This window comes from Trachinotus anak, unplaced genomic scaffold, assembly GCF_046630095.1.
Source record: "Trachinotus anak isolate AG129_WGS33_773 ecotype Australia unplaced genomic scaffold, CSIRO_AGI_Tana_v1 ptg000026l, whole genome shotgun sequence".
In the NCBI taxonomy this organism is placed as follows: domain Eukaryota; kingdom Metazoa; phylum Chordata; class Actinopteri; order Carangiformes; family Carangidae; genus Trachinotus; species Trachinotus anak.
Genome location: NW_027273877.1, coordinates 3,745,586 through 3,765,740, shown reverse-complemented (window position 1 = coordinate 3,765,740; position 20,155 = coordinate 3,745,586). Strand labels below are relative to the sequence as shown.

At 40.1% G+C, this 20,155-nt stretch overlaps 1 protein-coding gene across 5 annotated transcripts in view; it reads right to left on the bottom strand.

Annotated features, from left to right (window-relative positions):
- Positions 1 to 20,155, bottom strand: part of LOC139609422 (neural cell adhesion molecule 2-like) — a 370,355-nt gene that overhangs the window by 239,187 nt on the left and 111,013 nt on the right. For 4 of the 5 annotated variants that reach the window (XM_071463965.1, XM_071463960.1, XM_071463959.1 and 1 more), the window contains exon 7: positions 3,584 to 3,881. The exons of the other annotated variant lie outside the window; for it this stretch is intronic. In XM_071463965.1, coding sequence (XP_071320066.1) covers positions 3,584 to 3,635 — 52 coding nt within the window. In that variant the 5' untranslated portion in view covers positions 3,636 to 3,881. The remainder of the gene's footprint in view (positions 1 to 3,583; positions 3,882 to 20,155) is intronic. 5 annotated transcript variants of the gene reach the window in all.

Genomic DNA, 20,155 nt, shown 5'->3' with positions numbered 1-20,155 from the left:
TTCCTCTTAGTGGTTGTTTCACCACTAAGTGTAGGTGTGGCTTTGAGTAATAATAAGGTTATGTAAGAATATACCTGAATTTTCTGCTGCTGGAAATCAGGCATTTGAGAAAAGTTTTAGCCACATAGTCTACCCTTTAATAATTTAATAGTTCTGCAGTCTTTGAGTTTGGAAATAGGTTGGAACATACGCAGGTAGGAGTTCGAAAATATGGCAATGTCACATCTCAAAATTACTGCTCATTTCCTTTTGGTCTTATTTCTGCCACTTTATTCTCAGCAAGCTGACAACAAGCCCTGCAGCACAGATGTTTGGCAGTGCTTTCCTCATGCATTCAGGTATTTAGACTATAACACATGCCTCCTGTCTTATATGCACAAATTCAATGGTAAGACCCGAACGAGAACCGAGAGCTAAAGGGCACATGAGAAATCAAAAGCTCGCAGGCAAATAAATAGCGTATCCATAACACTGAGATTGCCCTTTGTACGATTCAGAGGCCTGCTGACTCTACTCGTTCCTTAAATTGATTTCTTATATGCGGCTGCCTCGAGGGGGCGATTCCATTTTCATATATACACTGGCTCTCTATATGTGTGCTCTCAGTCTTAGTGTATTAATCAAATAATGCAATCAAATTCACCTTGCAGGACCAAGACACAGGACATTTCTTCTGTGAACCGCTTTGCATGCCTTTAATAGGAGTTTGTGAATGGTGTTGCATAGTGTTAAGAACTGTGTGCAGCATGGTTCCAGTATCAAGTTATCAGCATAGCAGGCAATATAGGGAAATAGAAACTTTTAGGGTATAGGTTTTGGGAAAAAAAGCTTCCTGCACCACTAGTGGAGTGAATTTCTGAAAAAAAAGAAAAAGACCTGCACTACCCTCATAAATATTTAACCCATGATTCAATTGAATGGTTTGACGCTGAGTACAATGTGTATGTTTGGTTAAGTGTGTGTGTCCCTGCATTTATGCTCACTCATGTGAGCATGTACATAAACCAGAACTACAGGATGTAAGCAAACCTCAAATACATGCTTAAGCCTCGGCTAAGGGTGCAATGAGAGACACTTCAGCACAGGGGCATAAATCTTTTAAACCCTGAGCCACTGACATTTCCCCCCATGAGATACAGCGAAGTATCTTAATTACGCCACTTAACATCACATTGGCGAGTCCCGGGTGAGCCCAAGCAAGCATATAATTCATTGTACTAAGCATCGGTAAAAGCCAAATACATAAACCTTCACAGATGCATACTCAAGTGCAGGGTAGACGGCGAGCTGGGACTTCAAAAGCAAATGTTTTCCTTCAGAAGTCAGCAGGGGTAGAACAGAGGATATCTGCAGAGTTAGTGTGGTGGGAGCCAGGGCACCTCGCTGACTCCTGTCAGAAAATCAAGCTGGTGTCATGAATCAGTGCATGTGAATGAAACCCCTTTCTGGTTCCACTCCTTTTATTCATGGTTTAGTGTCCACTCCAAAGCCCCACAGTGATAAGAAACACTGAGAATGAAGCACCCTGTCCAGCTCTGGTACATACCCTTCATCTCCAAACGATCCTTATTATTCACATTACAGCATGTTCTCTGCTTTGTCTTATGGGTCAATTTGTGTGGACTTTGCTATCATGAAAAACATGATAAGAATGGAAATTGGTTGGCTGCATGATGTAATACTACTGTAACAAAGGGAAAGTAACAAAGCTATGAATATTCCAGTTAAGGCTTACGAACAGTAGCCTGTATCTCTTTATTTTACCTCAACTGCCAAGATACTACAGTCCTTTTAAAATGTTGAGGATGATCAAACTCTGTGCCTCTTGAGTATCTGCTTCTGTTTTCATGCCACAAACCACCAAAACAAACAGGCATTACATCATGTGGACACCCGTTTGATGCAGTTCTGTCCCAGAAATCTCCACGTGACCAGGCAGCTTCAGGTTTATAATCTCAATCATTATATGCAGTCATATATTAGCAGCGTCAGATGGACCTGTTATTAAAATTCATAGTCCTTTTTACACCTCCCCAAACTGGGTTTATGTGTAGCACACTGAAGTATAGTAAAAAAAAAAAATTATAAAATGTATCTCTGATTCTCCACAGAGCCCCACCTCCTCACACATGCACACACCTTTGAGACACACTACCCTGAAGAACCTCAGCAAAGCAGTCTGAATGAATGAGATGCAACAACCACCAGTCTTACGGCTTCACTCTTGGCACCACTTTGCAGCGCTCTACCCCCACCTGCCGTTGTGCGCCAGGAAGCCAGAGTGACAACACTGCAAAAAATGTCCATCTCCCTCTTTTTATTTTCTAGTCTTGAGACCTTTTGTTTTCTTTTAATAAGTGGGAAAATCTCGCCAAGGGGATGTGACAGTGCGTCTTCTCCTGGATGCAAATTAACTTGTTGCAAGATTTTTTTATTTTGGAATAAAGAAGCCTGCCTGAAGCGTATTTCCATTGGTACTGAAATGAATAAAATCATCCCATCCAGCAAGTTCTTTCTCGCTTCAAGAAATGGATTAACACTGAATCTGTAGCTGCAGGAGTTGAGTAATTTTCGCGGTGCACGTCGGGCTCATCCCGCGGTGATACGGCGACGCGTCACTCACCAGGACGCAGTCAAGAAACACGCACGCACAAAGGCGACTATAGAAACTGCTCCAATCTGAGCTTTTTAGCGGCAGCCGCTCAGGTGACATCTTCATCTCCCTCCGTGCGTGAAACCCACACCCGCGGGCGCGCGCACACACGCACACACACACACACACACACACACACACGCCTCCGGTTCAGGTGCGCGGCGCACATGAAACCCAATTACGGCTGAGGTGTCACTCTGCTGTCACAATCGCTGCTCATATTTCCAAACTTTCCCGAAGCATTTCGCGCCGTTTAACAGCACCGTGGGCCCGATGTGATCACGCACAGCCTGCGTGCGTGATGCAGACACTGAGGGAAGATGTTTCACCGTGCAATCTTCAGTCCACAGTCATTTTCCACAGCAACACAGAGTGGACTGGAGAGCGGGTGAAAGCAAGAGGGGCGCATATGATCCGGAACCTGAAGCTGAAATGTGTGTCTCCATGTATGATGCCAGTTGAAGTTGGGAGACATCACTGATTTTTACGATTAAGCCAAGCAGGACTGAGCTCTTTGTAAATAAGATCCATACACCAAAACAGCACAGCACCCTAAAGGCTGCTCCTAAAGATGACCAAACTAATGTGTAAGCCATGTTACACGATGAAGAAAACTGTTTACAACGGGGGATTACCTAGTGTATATCTCAACAGCTCACCCCTTAAAGAAGGGACCCCATCATAATCCCCCTTTTCAGTAAGAAAGCATTCTGGCCCCTGCAAGACGTGCCTCAATTACAAAACAACGTCCAGTTAAACAATCCACCCCTCTCTCTCTCTCACTCCCTCTCTTACTCTGCCTCTCTCTCCCTCAGCTCCCTCCACAGCAGCTCTCTCTGCCTGCTGCAGATCACGATGGCAAATGCACTCAACTTGTCCACAAAGTCACCAAAGCTCGATGGTCTGCCACACTCACGCCCGCAGCCCTACCTTGACTGCCGCAGACGAGCACCCCGAGGAGATGGACGAGTTGGAGCATCATTTTCGGGCAGGTTTCGCGCTGCCGGACGCTGCTTTCAGCTGCTGTAAAAAACGACAAGGGCGACACACACGCACGGCTCCGTTCATCCGCTGTGTTGGGCTCCGGCTCCGCTGGCGACTGGTCCGCCTCTGCTGCTTCCTTCCCTTCCTTCCTATACGCGCGCTCCCGCTCGCCGCTCGTTCACCGTGCCTGCGCTGCGCTGAGGACCCCACCACCATCACTTCTCTCCATCCTCACTGCTTGAGGCTTTTGGTGGAAGGCATACAAGAAGGAAATCATGCAAAACATGTTTATATTTTTCATGACTTTATGAGGTATTTAAAATGCTGTAAAGTTGGAAGGGGGAGATTTCAAGAGAAAGAAAACACGTTGAGTCCCAGGGTCTAGTTGCCTATCAGCAGGAGCATAGCTAAGAACGCATTTCCAGTATCTGTGGGTCCCTTCCAGCTGTGGGCCCCTGGAATCCTCCATCTATAATCCCACTTAGGAACAGCAGTGCCTGTTTATCCCTGAAATCCAGGCAAACATGCAAACTAAGAAAAATCTTGCCTGGTGTGAATGATGCAGATACTCCCAGGCCTTTCCTTTCACCTGCTTTACACAACGGGGCCTGTGCAAGAACGTTTTTGTTTGGGGTTTGCTCACAAGTCAAACTCACAAAACTTATTAGACAAACAAATTTGTCTTAAATCTTTTGTTTCAGCCTGATGAAAACCACAGTTCATCATCAGCATAACTGTTGACCCCCATATCATACAAATCTACATATTCTTATTCCATGTGTGGGCAAGTTTTATTTATTAGCCAATTTTCCATAACCTCTGGGGAGGTCATATTGGTTAACAGCACAAATTTATGTGTTGTGCAAATGAATCTTAATCACTCGTCCAGAGTATTGCATCAGCACATTCAGTACAGGAATGTGGACGTTAACTCACAAGGAAAGAAGGCTGCTGGTGCTAGCACTGCTAATGCCACACATTGTTTACCCAAGGACTCTGTGATCCTGCTGAGTCTGACAAGATAATGCAGCTCATCACGGCAACAGCTGCACAAGATATGTGTCCACTGAACTTTGTTGAAGGTAAAGGTGCTCAATTTACACTGTTTTCTGAATTTAAATTTCCATTTACATCCCAAACATTAACTGACTGATGAAATGACAGAACCCACCCAGAACCCAGAAATGACAGAATGAGGAACCCACAGATGATTCCCACCGTTGAAGCTCTATGCAAATGTATGACACATTTTAGCATCTTTAAGCTAATTGTTTTGGTAACAACTTTAAAGTAACAATTTTAAATCTTATAAACAGGCAGCTTGCATCAGAGAAATTTAGAGACTTGCAGGCGAGCATTTAGTGATTAGTGGAGGACTTAAATAAATACCAAGCAACACTGTACTTGTTTTCATCTATCACAGAATACTGAAATCTGATACCATCTAAAATAATTCACCAACACAAGTAACACCAATACATTACAGCAGTCCTGCAGTAAGACATATTTGAATTTGTGAAGGCAGAGAATATCACCTCTCATTGAGGCAGAGTAAGAAATCTCAGACTCGCAAGCATCCCTGTTGAGAGCTAATGAAGTGGTGAATTAAAAATGACAAAACACTGATCAGCTTAGCCAAGAAAACCGAAATGAAACAGGATATTGAAATTTATGGAGACCTGACTTGGGGTTGTTATGTGGAAAACTGGGCAAGATGCTCTTTTTCAGCCAGAAAAACACACATCATGCCTGCAAACCTTGTCAAAATCATTCATTGATGTCTGAAGTAAAGTCCAATTTGTCTGTTGAATGGACTTCAAACCATAGTGCCCTCTCTGGATTTCATTCCAGGACAACAACAACTCTTTTTTCAGTGTGTGACTTGACCCACATCGCTGTGCTCCTAACGGACACATGTCAGAAGGGCTCCATGGCTGTAATTCCCCACAGTCGCCTGACAGGCTGATGCAATGAGGGTAACTGTGGCAGATAAGGAAAAGTCCCAGCTTGCCTAACAGCCATCCAAAGGTGAGTTGTGGGCTCTCAGGATTTTGTTGCCGTGCAATTTGTGTCAAACTTTCTAAGTGGAAAATGGGGAGGTGTGAAAATGAAGAGCAACAATCATTTCCCAGTAAGGCCTGGCTGGAGAGAAGATTTGTATTTTTATTTGGACCTAACAATGCTGCAGTTGTAGATGAATATGGGTGAATCAGTCTCTAATTGGTGCAATTATTATAGGTCATTCATTGTTCGTGTTAAATTCAGACTGGCTTTCATCTTATACAGCTGCACTACTGCTTTAAGAGCCACTTAATACAAATCCAGTTTCTCACTTGCTGAAAGGTAATCATTCAAGGAAATGAATCACGCTACAGAACAAGCACAAGTGTGAATGCCACATCTGTATGACTCATACCACATAGTATGAGTGCAAATTTATGATTTCAGTTTTTTAGTAGTTGAATTGTTTGAAGAGCCCCTTGAGTCATTGAAATAGCAAAGTTCAAGTCTTTTTTTTTTGTTTTGTTGATCAGAAATGTAAAATATCTACCTGCCCTTTAACAGGACGGTGAAGAAATGCAGAATAAATCCAACCCCACTGTCAAATACTCTAGACATGAACTATTCATGATTTTTAAAACAAGACTGTTAAAGAGAAAAGAATGTCTGCTTGCAGCAAGAAGGTCATGAAGATGAAGTGAAAACTCTACATTTGAATTTAAGTGTTTGTTTTCATAAATTTGTTTGCTTTCGTATAAAGAGAATGGAATGCTGGGATGTGACTTGTAAAAGGAAAACACTGTCTTTATGCACCACTTATGTACATTGCAACTTTCATGCCATCATAGTGATGGTCCAGTGATGTAAATGCTAGTCTGCCAAGAAAGAGCATGTCCATTTGTCACACTTTCAGAATGGTAGCTGTACAACTATCAGCAAAAAAACTATAATTTGCATCATTACATTGCCTTAGAAATCAATAAATCAATAACAACATAATAACTGCTGTCAGGCTACATCCAACTGTACTTAAAAGGAACAGTCCATTTCACAGCAAACATGTCGCTTCACTGTTGCCAAGTATTGCATAATACAGCTTCCTTTCTGCTGGGGGAAAAAGACTGAAGTGTTTTGCACCAAGTGGAAGAACTTGCGGCCTGTCCTGAAGTCAGACTGTCAGTGATCGCTCTGTCATCACCGCTGTCACCCGAGCAAGCCCCGCCGCCGTAGCAACCAAGTTAAATAGCTGCATTGAAGAGTGGGCCTCGCCTGGAGTTGCACACACAGATAATTCATTGTTGAGGTCTTTGTAAAGCATAAACAAGTTAGCCCTCACCCCCCAGTAAGTGATGGATACACATTACCACTTCAAGACACACAACTCCAGAAACACACATATCTCAAAACCTGCAAGACTGACCTATAACGTCTCCATCAAATCAAGAGTGGAAATTTACACATGAAGTGAAAACACTGACAATATGTAACATCTGATATTAGAAAAGTGCAATCTATATCTTCCCTTGATTTCACTGTGTGGGGGACAAATAGCTGTCATCACATTATCTCAGAACACAGGTTTTTTTCAAAGCTCTAGTGGCTCTGCACTGACAGTGACCTCTGCAAATATCACAATACACAAATTATAAGTTAGAGTCCATTCATTTTCCCACTCAAGGTCTGTACTGAAGTACAATTTTGAGTAAATACCAGAGGTGTGGGATGGAGCTACATTGACTATTCAAAAAAAAACTTAAACTGTCAACAATCTGTTGAATTGAACCATGCCTTGCAAAAAAAAGAGATCCCATCCAGAAGAGCTGCCCAAAGCTGAAAGGGTCATAAAGTCATCTCAAAGAGTTTAAATATTCATCCGTCCACAGTCAGACAAACTGTCTATAAATGGAGAAGATTTAGTTCTGTGGCCACTCTCCTTAGAATTGGGCGTCCAGCTAAGATGACTCCAAAGGTACAATGCAGAAACAGAGAAACAGCCATGGACTCCACAGAGGAACCCACTGCTCCAAAAAAAAAACATCACTGCATCTGAAGTTTGCCCAAGAGCAGCTTGACACTCCACAGTGCCACTGGGAAAATGTTTTGTGGACTGATGAAACTAAGGTTGAATTGTTTGGTCTAAAAGGAAGGAACACAGCAAACCAACATGAAAACACAATGACTCACATTGATTGGTCAAAACACATTTTGACCAATCAATGCATAAAACCAGGTCATTCCAAAGGCTTACTTGCAAAGGTTTGTTTTTACTTTCAACAACAATTTATATTAAACAATAACCTTTTAGTCATGTGCACTTTTTTGTTTCAAAAAGTAAACTTGTCTGCAGGTGTATACCTCACTACATTTCAGAGTGAGCCAAATGGCTATGGTTGGAAATTGTTGAGAAATACAGGGATATATTTACACTACCTGTAGTGAGCTGGTTTGAAAAAAAAGTGTAGATGCATTGTTTAGCCCCTATGATTGAGAAAATGATGTGTACAGACAATAAAAGTCTAATTAAAAATCTCATATCATGCTATTCCTCCTGGGATTTGACACATGTGTAGGGTCGTGACACGTAATGTGGTTTTGTTTCTGCCTTTCAAAATATATTAAAATATTCCTCATCTGTGCAGATCTCCCCAAAGAAAATGGGTAAATTTTTATATATTGCTCTTTAAGTGAGAAGTGACTGGGTGAATGCTGCATGTCAAAACACCAGCTCCCTCGACAATATGTTATACTGTACATTATGACGTTGTGTGAAAGTGAGTAAAACACTTGCAGGAAACACACTTTATGTTTTGCACATCACTGAATTGTATTTTTTTTTCTCTCAAGTGAAGAAAAAACACTGTGTATTTGGTGTAATTGAGGTGGTGAAGAACAAGAAAAACAAAGAAGCTTGCCTCAGCAACTCCACCAACACAAAACACACTTTATATTCAACACAAGAAAAGCGGCATTATTATGATTAATGTGGTGCTTGAATGTTTTTTAGCAAATGACACAGAGCAGAGCTACTGAAACATTGTTGATTCAGAAAAATTACACTTGCTTACAGTTGTTTGTATACAGTAAAGGGACTAAAGTGACGCAGACTTTGACAAATTGAATGTCTGTCAGCGTGGAGGCAACTTCCAGATGGTCATCCCCCTCAGAGCACATGCTCAGACTGTCAACTTCAGCATGCTGTTTTATGGAGCCTGAACTGAAAACAAAGTAAAGCATCTGAATTTGCACATGAGTGCTATGTTTACAAGTTGTGCTGCAGAGCTGCCCTTTGGAAATTTGTTCTGGAAGCTTTTTTTGCTATTTCACCCAATTACAAAACAAAACCGGGGTTTGGATTCATCTGCAAAATAAAATAGTGGGAATAGTGAGAATAAGTGATTCAACCTGAGCTGACAGAAACAGTACAACAATGGCAATGAAAACACGTAAACCTGCAGCATCTCCTAAAACTCATGAATTTCCTTAAATGTTGTAAAAGTCAACACATCTTGTCTCAGGCTTTCAATCACTGCTGACATTTTGTCTGTCTCTGATATTACCTCAGGTCTTTGCTTTGTTCAAAACCTTCATAAATAAAATTTAAGCCTTTTTAATACCCTCTAAGGTTATTTTTGAAGAAAATTACTTCACTGCCTTTGAAGACCTTTAACTAGTTTAACTGTTTAAGAACTGTTCACACATAACTAAATAAATTATGTCATTTTTCTGCTAAGAGAACATAACCAACTGAATTTCCTAAAAAAAATAATTACTGTACTAATCCATATTCATCTAAAATGAAATGAATCTTTAGGATACAGGGTTTAAACATGACATGAGAATGGCTTTGTTGCACTGAATTCCACACAGTTGCAGGAAAAAGTAATGGTTGTGTTGCTAGTTTTACTGTAGCTAACAAACAAGAAGCATGCAGCAAATATGCATGATATGTGACAAAACAATAGCTGTGTTTATGAGACCTCAGGAGATCAAGAAATCAAACCGACTACAAACACGGGCACATTAACGAATCATTCATGTAAACTCCCCCCATGTGAGCGATTTCACACCAATTTCATGTATTGTTGCACAAGTAGAAGTAATAAATCAACATATGCTTGTGTGTATATTCATGAAAGAGGCAGAAAGCATAAGCCAGAGAGAGTAAAAGTGTGTTTTTGTTAAGTACGAGGGACGCTAATGGCTAAAAGGCCCACTTTATCGATTCAAATTCAATTTGGCCTCAGAAAATGACGACAGGGTGAGTCCTATCTTTGGACGAGAGGGCAGACCAGCCGCTCCGTCCAGGCTGTGAATGAAAAAAACCCTGAACAGCCTCCTGACTCAGCACACAATGTGGACAGCAGATAGAGGAATCACTGAACCCCCCCTGATAATAAAACACTGTCTCTCTGTCTTTGTAGAATACATTCACACCTGCTGTATCTGTCTGCTTGGTTATACCGCAAATCTGCAAAGCGCCTCTCGGATATCTTGGAGTCTCCTTAGCGCTTCTATCCTCAGTGGTATCCTCCACACAGAAATCAATTACAACTCCTTTGTCTAAGGGTGTTTTCATATTAGGTACCTGAGTAAGACTGCCACCCCTCTCCACTCCTCATCTTTCTCATTATTAATGTTGTTCCATATCCAAATAAACTTGCACATCTACACAAACTGATAGAGTAGGTGGCCGTGTGCACCTAGTGGATTTGCAATAAACACAAAGAAGAAGAAGAGTACACTTGCGTCATCAACATTTGTTCATGTTGTCACTCCGGCACAGACCCAAGCACAGTTCATTGATCCATGCTGGGGTATGGTACACAGTGTTCACACTGATCAAACCAACTGGACTTCAGGGTCAAGTGTGCTCAGATCCGGCCTCAAGTCCGTAATATGAAAGCCCCCTGATTATAATTGGACAGTGTGTAAGTGCTGTATGCTACAGATGCTTGTAATTGCTGCTGGTGGCTATCTATGTTGCTATGTGATTACTGAAAATTAGCTTGAAGCAAACTGCTTTTTGTTTTGTCTGTTTTTAGTTCTCTTTAAAATTAAAACACTTTCCTGTTCACTGCTTTTGTTGAATGAAAGACAATACTTACACAATACATTATGAAGAGTATAAAGTATAAATATATATATAATATATCATCACGTCTACCATCCAACAAAGAGCATGTTGGGATGATTTATTGATTTTCTTTGGAAACTCTTTTTTATGACTAAGCCTCCACACATCTCTACATTACAGTTTTCATACACTACTGAAAGCATTTTCACCCCAATATCAAACTCTGATATTGAATATAGAATAATCTCTCTCTCTCTCTCTCTCTCTCTCTCTCTCTCTCTCTCTCTCTCTCTCTCTATATATATATATATATATATATATATATATATATATATATATATATATATATAATATTGAATATGATGTTGTTGAAAGGTAGGTGAAGATACTTCTTGAATTTAGAGAATCCAAACTGAACCTAATTTCATCCAACAATGACAGTAAGTGCTCATTGTTTGGTGTAAAAGGATGAAAATCTAATTCTGAAGGAAAGCCGTTCATTCTTACATTATTAGACAGTTCTTTGTGACAGTAAATAGAAGATGACTTGTAGCTTAAATCAGAAGCATCGCTTTAACCCGTCAAACATCCATTAAATATAATTTTTAATCTCAGTCCATTGATCTAGAGTGCCGCAGATCAACAACTGTTTCACAGCTATTAAATTAAAAAGGTTTCTACTTGATGATACCTGTCAGGTCATATGATGAAAAGAAATTTGAAATATACTTTACTTTCAGCACAAAAGATAAAAGGTAATCCCTCTTGCTGTCTGAAGAGGAAAACTCGAACAGACTTAAGGGGGATCATTGTCAGATAGAAATATTGTTAATAAAATGTTCTATTAGCCAGATTCTAACAGGATTTTGTCTCATCTTTTGTTCTTTTTGGCCGTTGTGATGCACCTGTCTCTCAACACTTTTAACACAAGAGAGCAGAATGTTTTATACTGCAAGGAAAACCATAGGGGCATGACACAATGCTAATGTCTACTTTCAGCACATATATTTTTAATGTCCAGGTATGTGGCACCACAGACTTTTTTCTGATTGCATCCATAAGTAAGTTTTACAGTCTGTCAGTTGCCTCAGTCATACAGGAGCTGTAAATCTCATTTGTTTACACAGTTCATGGCATTTTAACAAACAGGATATTTCCCACAGAAGCTGGCAAAGACCAAAACAGAGCTAAAAGGACAGAAAGTGCTTGATTTACATTCATTGAACACAAATATGACTCTAAATAAAAGCTAATGATGCTACCTGGTAGCTGGATGTGAACACAGGCAAATGCCACCTTTATAAGGTGATAATGTCACTGTTGTGTTAACAGCTTGTTCTGCTGCCATCAGGTGACTAAAACAAATTAACACTGCTTTAAGTTGAGGAAAGCAGATGGAGGGGAAATCTTAAAACTTGCCATTAAATGTTTTTCAGGAACTCAAAGTTTTCTTTAAAAGTTGTAATGATTCAGAATCATTTATGTCAGTTCACAAATTAAAAAAGATTTTTATCCATGAACCTCAAGCATTAAAACTGAAAGATATTCAGTCATAACAGTTTGGGTTTTCTTCTTATATTGCTTTCCTTTCACTGGTTTATGAAAAAAACGGCCTTCGCTGGCATATGCAAAGGACTGTTCCTGAACATCCTTGAAGCAGGAGTGAGTGTGTGGGCAGCAGGGTGGACATGTGGGGTTAGGTGAGATTGTGGAGGGGAGTGTAGAAAGTAATCCCCTAGCGGCACGCCAAGCGAGCCTCTCGGTGGTCAGAGGCTTTCGTCAGCTCGCTCATTAAAGCCCCCCTATCTTTTCTTCTCTCTGCTTCAAATTGCCTTCCCAGCCTCATACTGCGCTGGGGCCAGAGGGTCAACAGATTATCTTCTTAATCCCGTTAATCCGTCCTCACATCAGTCCGGGATGATTCTCACCATAATTGTATTCGCTGCCGCCTCAATTAGAAAGAAGCAGGGGTCTGAGGAAATGAGGTGGAATGAGACGTCATGACGGATCAGTAGCGAGGACGCACATATGTTTGTGGGCTGTGTGTGTGTGAGTAGCAAGCATGCGCAGGAGAGCGAACCACAGTTCAAGGCTGTGGAGAGTGGTCGGGTTTGGTGTTTGGCTCTGGGTGAAAGGGCGACAGTAGTTTGGCGAGGTGAAATGACGACGGCCTGACCGCTCTGTGATCCTGTTGGCAGTAGTGGCTCAAGCTGATAGCATAGCTTAAGGACTGAATCATTGGGCGCAGTGATATGAAAAGCAGCAGTACATCTGTGTGTGTGTGAAGATTTAAGTCAAAGATATGATCTCTATCCATGTACGCACATGTGCGCAGACCATGCGAAATGTGCACATTATATGTAAATTACATGAGTTCATAGTGCATGAGTATCTGTGTGCTTCTCTCTGCTTCTCCTCTTATCCCTGTCAGTGTGATGAGTCAAAGGTTAACCACTCCTAATGGGTGGACATTGTGTTAATTAGACGATCTATTAGCATCTTGTCAGATTAGGCTCAGCTAACACGAAGCACGGTCATAGGGCCAGAGGTCTGAGTAAATGCAAGAGGGGTTTTCGCCCCTTGAGAACTTTTTTTTTTAAATCCCTAATGGCTCTACACTGTGCAGCAACTTCAAGCTGAGCGTGATGTTATAGGTAATGACCAAGAACCAAAGACATCAGAAGAATGTGGTGCACCAGGCTGAAGAAGCACTTAAAGTTTTGATTATACCTGCAGTTAGTTTTTGCTTAGTTTAAACCCGAGGAAAATGCAATCTGTTGTGTTTTGCTTTATCTGAGTGCACAGTGTCTGATTACAAGCAAGCCAGTGCTTTTAAAGAGAACTCAATGGCACACTGCTAATTGGACTGACTTTTGGTCCATGTAACTAAGCTTTCTGGATTCATCCATTCATCCATCCATTAGCAGGCTAAGTAAAGTAGCCACAATGCCCTTTTCCATCGCTACATCCTCCTGCAACTCCTGGCAAGTCCCAAGGTGATCTCATATATTATCCCTTCAGCATGCAGTGGGGTCTCCTCCCACTTCAACTCACGTCTTTTAATGCAAATGAGTTCTTTCCAGATTTTCTTGTACTTAATGATGAGCCCATTAATGGTCACACAGCAAACAAAGCCCATTTCATTTGTTTTTATCTCTTTCTTTTGGTCAGCAACCAAAGCTCATGAACATAGGTGAGAGTCATAGAGTCAATCAATCGGGGCTGTAACAATAACATTATCACCACAATACCACGGTCCTGTGATGCCCACTTCAGTCAGGGTTGATCTAACGTAGTGTAGTGTTCTGCACAAGCCCAGTCACAGCACATGCTCATGCAGCACGCTCTCATTGTGCACAGGCACATACAGAGGACTGCTAAAGTGACAGACTGAGCCCGTAAAAACTTTATGGATTTTTGCCTCTTGTTGGGGGCTTTGTGTCATTGGTGGTTAACCATGATACTGCGGGGAAACATGGCTTTTTCACCGTGGTAAGAAAAAATCTATACCTAGCAGATGCTGCACCAATCTGCTTGTGGACCTTACAATTCATCTTCATTCTAACTCAGGAGCAAGACCTTCAGATACTCCTTCACTTGGGGTAGCATTCTGAATACAAAGGGCTCGATGTGAAGCTTCTGACTGACATCCCAGCCACTTTATATTTGGCTACAAATCTACCCCGTTTGAAGTCACAGGTCAGTGAAGCCAGTTAAACCAACACTCAGCTCACCAAACTGGATGCTCACTTCTCCTTGGCTGCACATTGAAAATCTGTCCATGAAAATCACAAACAGATTTGGTGACCGGGGGATAGCCTTGGCAGACTCCAGCACCCGTTGAGAGCTGGTCTTTGGCAAGCATTACAGACTTGCCCGTATTTCACTTGCTTTGCTGTACAGAGCAGTTAAGAGCAGAGGGAAGAAATAGCTGAATATGATCATTGATCCAGACTTCAATTTGCCCTCAATTAATTTCCTTGTGCCAGGCTTTTCAAATATGAGGAACTGCTGGCTATCATATGTCAACATCCATCTTTTACCCATGAAAACCAGGAGTTCTGTGGGCTCTTTCTGAGACTGCAGATGCTTGTACAAACGGTAGGAGGGTGTACTGCATTCCCGCTCCTCAGAAACTGCACCACAGCACAGATTGAAACCTGCACTGTCAGACCTTTCAGTGTGGTTATTTATTTGTTTTGAATGACCTATGCTGCACAAACTGCACTAAAGGAGTAAATGGTCTACAGTGTGGGTCCAAAAACTAGTGCAAACATGCTTGATGTGAAGGTACACAAAGGATTTTTCCAGTGTGAGCACAAGATCTGCGTGATTATAAACCATTATTGAGGTTATATAGGCAATATAGTTGCTTCTACATTTTACCTTCAGCATGAGGAAGACACACGACAAGCCGATGGGACACAGAAATAACTAGGAAACACGAGTGATTGCTATACTGTTTTATACCTGGATTTAAATGCACAGCCTCTTAAGTCAAATCTGTGAGCTGTTTCAGGACAGACTGCAAGAATTTGATTTTGCCAGAACCTGCACAGTTCAATCTGGTCACATTGCACTGAAATAGACACTCTTCTTTTTTTTGGTGTTGTTGTTGTTAGATGTCTCATCTACAAGCTGAAAAAACCTTTGCAATTTCCATTTTCATGGTTGTCTTTGCTGCCCAATTGTTTACATCCATTTCACAGTGTTAGTGTCATATTGTATATTTTATTATGTTCGACTGCAGTGACTTCATGGTTATATCCGGAGTGTGTAGTGCCCCTAGGCCCCACTTATCCAAGGTGCTCCTCTAGAATTAATATGCTACTTGATACTACCAGGGTTCAGTGCTCTGCTTCAGGTGTACTTTTACTCAGTGTCGCTGCCTCTCTCATTCTTTTGGTCACCTTTCTGGATGGGTAGTAGCTGTAATTTTGTTCTCTCTACTGAGACAAAGAATTGCTATATATTATCTGGCATTAACAAAAACAGGAAAGGACAAAATCTTGCAAAACTGTAGCTCCAGAGGAAAAAACAACAACAAAAAACATGGATGCGGGTGAAACTGAAGGTGTGGTTGTCATCCTTGTGAATGGATTACCTCTTCAATCTCTCTGACCTTCAATGTCTCCATGTCTGCTGGTGTGAAGTCAAGCTCAGCTGACCTTTGGATTTTTACACAGGACTCCTGGCCCACCGACGTAACTCTTATCTTTCTCTGTGGCTGATAATGCCTTTCCTCCCCCCACTCATCTTGATGTGGAAAAGTCAGCTTTCCTCATATCGCTAGATGCAGTAAGAAAGATTATAACTTGGTGTGTGTGTGTGTGTATATGTGGGTGTGTGTAGAGTAACCTGTGTGTTGAACAGTAACCTTTGTGAATAATGACCACTCATTCTCACCTAAATTTAAAGCAGCTTTAACTGCTATAACTTAAATGCAGCTACTTCGCATGAACAGGCTGCACACAGTACAATTATCAACCTTCAAAAGAAAGTGAATTCCCACTTACTGTCAGCAGTTAAATGCAACATAGACAATCAATACAAAATTAGTTAAAGATATTTTGCTCCTATATATTGTTTGTTTGTGTACGTATGTTTTATTTAATTAGTCAATCAATTTAATTTGTTGGACTTTTCTTGTGAAATACTGTATATTTGTTGTTTCACCTCTTCTGTCTTCTAAAGGTTACTGAACTAAACCTACGAAGGGAAAAACACAACTGAATTGCTCACTCCTGATAGAAATACATCCTAGAACATGAGGCACAGTGCATTTGAATGAAGGGGTCACGGGATAAAAAGACTGGAAAGGAACTACTGCATGAGACAACACTCACTTTGAAGCTTTGCTACTACAAAATAAAGCTTACATCCTTTGTAAAGGATACAGGACAATAAGCATTGTAGACTAGATGTAGGAGCTTCTTTTAAGTATAAATCATCCTCAGACTATAAGCTAAATTACAGAATAATTCCCCCTTGATATTATTTGTCAGCATGTGATTAAGTACAATTACAATCTGACAATCTTTAATTAAAATTATAACACTGCCTGCATTTTAATGATTGATTTAATATAGTGTATATATATGCGTGTGTGAGTGTGTGTGTTTGTGCGTGCGTGTGTGTGTGTGTGTGTATATATATATATGTAGTTTAATATAAATTGGCAGGTTAGAAACACCTTTCTCCCACATTCACACCCTGCTAGACTATCATGTAACAGTACCATTGCATTTTATGACAGTATAATACACTGTATTCTAAATTTGCTCAACTCTGCAGGCTTTTCTCTACAGTACATTGGCTGTGAAGTGAGAACCATGAACATGCAGCTACAGTATCATTACACTTATGTATATAGCCTTTCATTTGCTGACAATTGCCAGTTCAATGTCGTCCCTACAAACACTGAGTTGCTCAGTCAAAATTGCTTTAAGATGAAAACTGGTGCCACATACACATGAATGACCCAAAACAAAATAGAAAGATCAGGATTTACAATATTCTTCCTACTTTTCACACACAACAAAAAAAACACATAGGCAATGATAACAATAACTTGACAAAGTAGGAAGGAAGCAACACAGCAGCCGTGCCAGAGCACATCTGGACCTGAATTAAAGATTTAGAGAAAATCACGATTGATCCCATTTTAATACCAATCAATCTCAAAACAAAAACCAAGCATTACTGCAACACACACACTGGTTGAATGAGAAATTAGTTCAATAAACATTCAACAGTGTCATGATGGAGAGCATTATGGGATGAAAAAACACTGTTTGCCACATGTACCTCTGTAGCATCAGTTTGTAACACACCATTAAAGATTATACTACAGATTGATTTAGCAGTATCTCACAGGAGCACTGCCGTTCAAAGGCAAAACATTTGATCAAAATTGAGTTGAGATGTCAATTTGACTTAATGATGTGTTATAATAATGTGTAATTTCTACAGAGCAGAGCTAAAAACCAATGCAAAACGCAGTGACGGCAGCTAAGGCAACAGCTAAAGCAACAGCACTATATGGTTGGTGAAATAGCCAGCTAACACTTGATATAAAGCTAAATTTACTTCATTTTCATTCATTTTCCCATGCTGACATCTATACTTGAAATACATCATTTTTAATGATCTGTCATCTTGGTTTGTTTGTTATTCCACAAAACTACTGTAAATGAGGCAGTAGGCAAATCATGATGGAGAAAACAGCTTAATTCCTGCGAACGCTAACTAGTTGAGCAGACCTCAGTGAATCTATAGCAATTTATGCAATACTGTGTGGATAAGCTACCCTCAAATCTTATACTTATATGCATGAATGAAATATCATTGATTACTATAATTCATTTGACAGACACCTAGCAAAACCAAGTTACATTTATTGTAAGCTAGTATGTAAATAATAGTTTTAAAAGTTTATTTTCTTAAGAAATGCATAAGAAAGCTGGAAGAACACCACTTATTTGCTGCTTGTTCTGCAAATATTTTCCACAGCTAGAGTGCTGTATCTGCATTATAATGTTGGTCACATGGTAATTATTTTTTGGGGTAAAATAATCTGCCTAAAAAGGCGTAAAATGAAGGTATTATAACCCATGTTACGGAGTCAGCCTACAACACCCTTCATTTTCCAACTTCACTCTGCCTCTGTAGCAAGGCTTCTGCTGTCTGCCTTGGTGAGGAGTAGGAATAGTTTATATATAGTTTACATTTCTCAAGTGCACCACTAAAGAAAGCAATGAAATGAATCTGAACTTTGATCCCTGTTACTGTACAAGCAAAATCACCCATATGTGCACATTTCCAGCATAATTATCACCAGGGTGATGATTATTATTAAACCATGTTTTTGCAGAATAAAATGTATGTGCATCCTATCTGTTGCTGTTGCTGTATTAAATAGCCTTCGCCAGTTTCTGCATTTCTCAACAGTTCCAATCACAGAGAACACCTCTGAAGTCACCTGATGCCTTGCTTACATCATTTTCCCTCTGTTATCTCACACAAATTACTACTTTATTTCTTTGTTTGGTGCTGCGTGTGTGCAAAAATAAATATTTCATAATAATAGTAATAATTATATATCTCTCTTTTAACCTGATTATTAGCTCTAGCTTTAAAACTAGTGATGAAAAGTCGTTGTTTTCTTCATCTCTTTGAAGACACACAAACACTTGACTGACATGACATTTGCCTCCACTGTCTATTTGAAAACACACACACGTGCACATAGTCACACTTTCAGTTTTCTTTGTATTTCATTTCTCATGTTATTTTTGCATTTTGTTGTTTTTGTCTCCTTTTCTTTTACATCTTTTCAGTTATTTTTTCTGTCTCTTTGAGCTTGATAGATTTTTGAAAGCCCCCCCTTTTTTAGTCACAACTTCACAGACGGTTGTATCAACGGACTAATCAAAATCTTTCAATTTTTTATGCTTTTCTCCAGAGGTTTGTGATCACTTCAAGAAAGGCTGTTCTTCTTTACAAGGCACTGGTATTGATCACTCAATCAAGCTCTCCTTTTGGACTTTTTCACAATCATGTTTTTATTTCTGAGCCTCTTGTTAAAATTTATTGGCAATGCTAGCCAAATGGGGAATGAATCAGTTTCTCTCAACATTGTATATCCATTCACACTCTATTTCATTTCCATAGCTTAATATGCAACATAGTTATATACATAGAAGAAGAATATGAGTTTTTTTGAAGGAATAGTTTGCAGTGTTAAGATTGATATTTCGATACTGTAGCTGCAGTTGCACATTGCAATTCCAAAAATGTAGTCTGGTCATTTGTAACCCTTTGCTGCCCCTGCGAGGTACCACGTGTGATCAATCATCTTGTATGGATAATCTAGAAGCAATCACAAGAGCAAGTTCATCTCAAGTGGTCATTCCTCATCTGAGGTGAATGCTCATTTATATGATATAGTAGTTGTCCAGCAATGATGTGTTGTTAGACATCTTTATCTGCAGAGTCATATGCATCCACTGCATAGCAACACTGATATCGTTAACATTCGATAGTGTTTCTGCAAAAAAAAGCCAGTCAGTTTTTCTTTCTGCAATATCTGCACTTGATGACTGACATATGGTCTGGCATGGGATGTACATCTTGAGAAGAATTGTCCAGCATGGATGAAATACTTAGAGATACTGAGTTGCTTCTTTTCTGGGTCTCATTCTATGATTAACAAATCTACAATATATTAAATATGTATTTAGTTCCTATATTTTCCTGGCTGAAATTCTAATAATACAAGGAGTGATTTAGTATTGTTTGTGGATGATTTTTATTCTTTATTTTAAGGTGTTTCTTTTGTCACATATTTGTGTGGGAAAAAGTCATGTGAGCAAATGGTGTTAGATATTTCCACAGGGATTTTCTGCATGTTGTACATATTGTTAGTTTTGTTTCTTCCACAA